The 6,000-nt window shown below is 47.6% G+C and overlaps 1 protein-coding gene across 1 annotated transcript in view; it reads right to left on the bottom strand.

The window, feature by feature from the left end:
* Positions 1–228: 228 nt before the first annotated feature.
* WNT3A (Wnt family member 3A) overlaps positions 229–6,000 on the bottom strand; it is a 40,821-nt gene continuing 35,049 nt past the window's right edge. The window contains exon 4 of the mRNA XM_024560603.3: positions 229–741. Within this exon, the coding sequence (XP_024416371.2) occupies positions 262–741 (480 nt within the window). The 3' untranslated portion in view covers positions 229–261. The remainder of the gene's footprint in view (positions 742–6,000) is intronic.

Here is a 6,000-nt window from a genome sequence, read left to right as displayed (position 1 = left end):
GGTCTGCCAAGAGAGCTGCTCTACACAGAGAAGGTGGGGTGGATGGAATCTTACCAGTGGGCTGCGTTGGAGGTGGCGGCGGGGCTGAATCCCCTGCTCGCGATCCCCGCCCCTAGAGAGGACCCGCCCCCATCCAAATGCCTCCCCCCCCCCCCAGAGCCCCGCCCCATCCTGGGAGGATCTCCCGGAGGACCCCCGCCACCACTCCACAGCCCCCTCCCTGCCCTACCCTGGAGGACCCCGCCCGAGCCTGGCGCGCAGCTACTTGCAGGTGTGCACGTCGTAGAGGCGTGCGCACTCCTGGCAGCTAACGTAGCAGCACCAGTGGAAGACGCAGAGGCATTTCTCCAGGCGCTGCTCCGCGCGCGCGTTGTGCCCGCGGCCGCAGCACAGCAGGTCGCAGCCGTCGATGCCTGGCGAGCTCACGTTGCAGGTGCGGTCACGCGTGCCGAAGGAGCCGGTTTCGGGATTGGGCTCGCAGAAGTTGGGCGACGCCTCGTAGTAGACCAGGTCGCGCTCCGTGGGCACCTTGAAGTAGGTGTAGCGTGGCCGCAGCGTCTCCACCCAGCCGCGCGACTCTCGGTGTTTCTCCACCACCATTTCCGAGGCGCTGTCGTACTTGTCCTTGAGGAAGTCGCCGATGGCGCGGAAGTCGGGCTGCGACCACCAGCAGGTCTTCACCTCGCAGCTCCCCGACAGCCCGTGGCACTTGCACTTGAGATGCATGTGACTGGCGATGGCCTGTGGAAGCGCGGGCGGGGGCGTCAGAGCAGTGCACTCCCCAGTGCGTCTGCGTGAGACGCTCTCCCAGGACCCGGCTCCTGGCCTGCCGCCCCCGCCTCCAGGCGCACCGGGCAAACCAAGTCCATCTGCCTACTCTATAAAGCATCTGGGGCTCCCAGGCAGAGCAGGTGCCTTCTCCATGGGCCCCGCAGTACCAGTCCCCTCCGTGCGCCTCCCCTGGCCAATCCGAAGCCCCGGGAGGGGGGCAGCCTCCCTGCTTTACCGTAGGCTGGGTCTAATTCTTTAGCATCTATGACAGAGTGAAGGCAGCCAGGCTGTAACGTTCTGGTGTCAGTGCAGGCAGGAAGGAGGAAGGCCTACAGGTTACCTCTGACCTGTAAAACCCAAGACCATGGCCCACAGGTGTACGTGGGCTGGTAGCAAGGCTGGGGCCTACCTGAGCATGGGTGATGGGATGGCTTGCCTTGGGTACCCTTCAGGGCCCAGGACGCTGGGTTCTTGGACTGTATGGGAGTGGGAAGAGGAGGAGTGAGGCAGTGCAGGGGATAAAGCTGTGGGGACCTTGGGGACCTGAGTGTGGACAGAGGGTAGGGCCTGGCTGAGGAGTGTGTGTTTCTTTCTCCCTGTGGGAAGCCCAGGTTCTCTTCCCTTCTCTCTTAGGGGGAAGGGGTGGGTGTGGGTGACCTAATCAGACCTAAGGTTGCCTTGTCCACTATGGTGGGCAGCACCACTGGGAGCCCCTGAGATGTGGCTGCTCCAAACTGAGAAACTCTGTGAGTGCAGACCACACACAGTTGCTGTAAGTCCCCAGACTTCATACATGAAAAGGGCATAAAATATCTCATACATGATTTTAACATTGATTGCATTATTGAAATGACATGTTGGGTATAGTGGGTTATATAAAATTTAGTATTAAATGAATGTCAGCTGTTTTCTTTTAAAATGTAGCTAATAGAAAATTTATCACACATATGCGGTTTTCAGTGCACTCCTTTTGGATGGTGCTGGGCTAAGGCTTCAGGTGGGCTCTGCATCCAGACCCTGGCCCCACCCACTCCACTCCCTCTCCCTGCTGTTTCAACTCTTCCCTTTCATACTGGCCCTTTCCTGCAGGGTGTCTGTTAGTTGCCCCACACACCAGTCCATTTCTGTCTAATCTCTGTCCTCTTCTCTTTTGTGGCCAAGAATTTCCAAATGGGAGCAGCTGCTTCCCACCTCTGCCTCCTTAGTATCTTGTTTTACTTTGACTTTATCAAAGATATTTATGTATCTACTTTAAAGAACCCGATATTTCCTAATATCTGTTAAGAACAACAGGAGTTCTGTGCCCACTCTCACACACTTTCCTGACACTCCCCCGCACCCCCACTGCAGTGCCTTGTACCTCTCACAAGCCTGGAGTTTGGCATTGTCTCGGGACCTCTCACCACCCCATTGCACTGATGCACATGCCCAACCTCTCCCTGCCCTAAGAACTAGAGCATACTTCTAGCTAGATCGATATTTAGCGCTGATGGGATTGGGACTGTTAAATGTCATCTCAGTGGAGCTGTGTAATGTGTTACGATTACTTTTCCTTTCCTACAAGATGTTTTGTTGTTGGTTTTTAAGTATATATATGAAGGATTCAGTCTCAAGCTCTCCTTTATTTGTCTGAATATCTTCTTCAAGACATTCAAACACCAGGTGTCTTATAGATTTCATTTGGAAACATCCTTTTGAGAGGTCTTCTGGTATATTTTATGAAATATGCAGGTCTGGAAACAAATCTTTGCTACTCTGCTACTTTTGCTATACTTGGGAAAAAAATGGTTTAGCTGGGCATAAAATTCTTGGCTAAAAAACTTTTCCCCACAGAATTCTGAAACATTGCTCCATTTTATTCCAGCATTCATATTGTTCTCAGAAACTCTGATGCCATTTTGACTGCTGATACTTTGCATGAGCCCCGCCTTCTCCCACACAGCCTGGAGGCTGTGTCTGTGCCATCAGCTGGTGTGGGGCTCCCTTTCTTGTGCCAGTCACTTCCTGGGCCTGTGTGGTCTGCAACCTGCGATCTCCAGTCCTGAATCTTCCTGCCTTATTTCTGTGCCAACTTCCTCCTCTTCATGTTCACCATTGTCTCTCTTGGACAGAGCCTCCATATTTTCTCTTCTTCCCTACTTTCCATCTCTTTGTCTTTTTCCTCTGCTTTGTAGAAAAGCGTTCCAACTATCTTCCAACCTTTCTGTTGAGAGTTCTGTTTCTGCTGTCCTATTTTTAATTTCTAAGAGCTCTTTTCCCCCTTCCAAATGTTCTCTTAAATTATCATCCTGTTCCACTTTCATGGGTACAGTGTCTCTTATCTCTCTGGGGGTAGTGATAGTTTTTGACATTTTCATCTCTTTACAACATCTCTTTCCCATAAGTTTGGATCTTGTTTCTTTGTTTTTGTCTTTACCTTTGTGGTTGCTGCAGGCTTCCTCGGGTGTCTGGTGGTCCTTGGTTGTCTGCTTATGTTTAAAAGCGGGGCACTAAAAATCTTGCTGGAAGTTCCTGTGCCCAGGAGTGGCTTGCCAACTTGGGCCCTTGCCCCAGAGTGACCTGGCTGTATTGTTTCATTGGAGAAGTTAAATCTCTTTTCCTGAGTTCATCTGATTTCCAAGGCAGAACCTTCCATTTTCCTGCCTGGAGGGTGATCAAACTTCCCTGCTGCATCAGGAGATTAGGAAGAGAAATATGTACATAGATAGACTATTTTCACTTGGGTGGCCTCACTCTTAGCTGTGCTTGGGGCTCCAACAGTCCAGACACCCCCTGCTTTACTTTTTTTAGAGAGTAAACCTGCAGACTTCTGGTAAAGGAGAGGTGTTGCCTAGGTGCAAGGAATTGGACCAAAGAGCTGATGGGTTAAAATAGACTTTTCAGATAGACTTTCACCCTGGCTGGTGTGGTTCAGTGGATTGAATGTCAGCCTGTGAACCAAAGGGTCGCTGGCTCCATATATAATCAGGGCACATGCCTGGGTTGCAGGCCAGGTCCCCAGTAGGGGGCGCGCGAGGGGCAACCACACATTGATGTTTCTCTCCCTCTCTTTCTCTCTTCCTTCCCCTCTCTCTAAAAATAAATAAATAAAACTTTAAAAAAATAAAATAGACTTTCAACCCACCTCTTATTTTCAGCCCCACATTTATCTCTGCTTCTCAAGACACCTTATGCTAGTAATTCCTGGGTTGTGTCTCAGATTTCTCCTCTATTGACTTCAGACTCAGCTTGCTTGGGTCTACTGAGACATTGAATGCTCTTCTATTTGCTTTCTAGCTTTCAAAATTTTGTTGCCACTGTCACTTCTTCTGTTTCTATGTTCTCAAGTCTGTTTATTCATGTTAAAATTCATTCACTGTCATTTTTGTGGGTGTCTAGGAGGGTGCAGAGGGAAACACTTGTAAATTGGATTTCATTCTTCAGTTTCTACAATTTCTATGTGACTCTTTCCCAGTCGATTACATTACCTCTTATAGTTTTCAGTTCCCTGCTGAAAGGTTCAACCTTGCATTTCAGCCTTACGAATATAAGTAAGCATATTTTTTTTCCTGATAATCTATGTTTAAGCATTCTAGTATTGGAGTCCTGCTTCTGTTGTTTTTTTCTAATTACCACTCATTCATTATGTCATCAGCTCATGTGACAGGTTATCTTTGCTTATGTGTTGGACATTGTGTTTGAAAAATTATCTGTAGAAACTATTTTTGGCCTAGCTCAAGTTATCATCCTCCAAAGAGGATCTGTGGGCTTTTTCCAGGTGCATGAGTGTACCAGCATTTGGGATCACCTTAATTCATTCTAATGTCCTGAGAATTTTTTTTAAGCCTGAACATATGTACAAGAGCTGGTCTACTTCTGGTTTACTCCCTAGGGTCCTAAATGGAGCAGTGATTTCCCAGAGACACCACCCTTGGTGGGGCCCTTAGTTCTGGGAGGCCATGGAAGTGCAGCTCAGTGTATGTACTTCCTTTCACATCAGCAAATGACCCCTGGACAAAAGCTACCCTAGGTACTAGGCTCAGGGTCTTGTCTTTTAGATTTGGGATTATTAATCCCTCACTCTATAGTTAGTTATTTGACACTTAAAATCATTTTATGGAAGTGTAATATACAAAAATGTATATATGTCACAAGCCAAAACATGACAAAATTTCACAAATCACCAGCTCCTCAGAAACTCCCATCATGCTCCCTTCCAGTGGTCATCCTCCCTTTTTTCAGGGCAATGGCTCTGATAGCATTTTCTTGATGGCTGATGATATTGAGCACCTTTCCCTATATTTTTTGACCACTTCTGTGTTTTTCTTTTGTGGAGTAGCTTTCTGTTTGTTCAGCCAACTTTTCTATTGGGTTATCTGCCTTTTGAAAAATTAATTTGTAGAGTTCTTTTTATATTATAGCTTTCATATATTTTTGGAAATATAATCTCCTCCTATGTGGGTTGTGTTTTCAGTTTCATGGTAGTATCTTTAATGAATAGACATTCTGAAATCCACATTATTATATTTTTCTTTGGCCTATTTAATAAATCTTTGCCTACCCCGAAGATGTCTCCCATGTTTTTTTCTAAGCATTTGTCTGTTTGTTTTACCATTCCCATCTGGGTTTGTAACTGATTTGATATATGGTGTGAGGTAGGGGCCAAGGTAATTTTTTTCCATGTTGTGATTCGATTAACTGAGCACCATTTATTGAAAAGCCCATTTTCTCTGTACCACATTGTCTTCCCTGTGATCAATCAGGTGACAGTATACAGGTGAGCATTCTTTACTTTTAACAAGGCACTTTTTATATTCCAGGCTGCATGTATATTTTTCTTCAGCAGGAAGACAAGTCTGACTCATGCGGCCCCTGTGGTTGGAAGTTTAATGTCCCTGTTCGCTTCTTAGCCCTCTGCAATCCCCTGGTTCTACTGGGCAAAGCCAGTGCTATCTGTGTGATGCTAAATCTTCTGGACACCTCTAGATCCCTACGCAGTCACTTTCTATCAGCAGTCTGTCCTCTATCAGCTTCCCACTGACCTTCTGACCCAGAAGGTCACAAAACCCTCACAGCTGGGTCCCACCAGCCTCTCTGTCCCCCAAATTCTCTTTCCTCCTTCTGCTCTCCATATTCTACCCAAACTAATTCACGTGCAGTCTCACCTCTGGGCTGCTCAGAGGCTCTCCTGGCCTCCCCACCTAGATAACTGCCATTATTCTGCATTTCTCCACTCACCACCCTTCACAG

Source organism: Desmodus rotundus, chromosome 9 (genome assembly GCF_022682495.2).
Source record: "Desmodus rotundus isolate HL8 chromosome 9, HLdesRot8A.1, whole genome shotgun sequence".
Classification (NCBI taxonomy): domain Eukaryota; kingdom Metazoa; phylum Chordata; class Mammalia; order Chiroptera; family Phyllostomidae; genus Desmodus; species Desmodus rotundus.
Note: the sequence above shows the minus strand (reverse complement) of the source record. Positions and strands in the feature narration are given on the sequence as shown.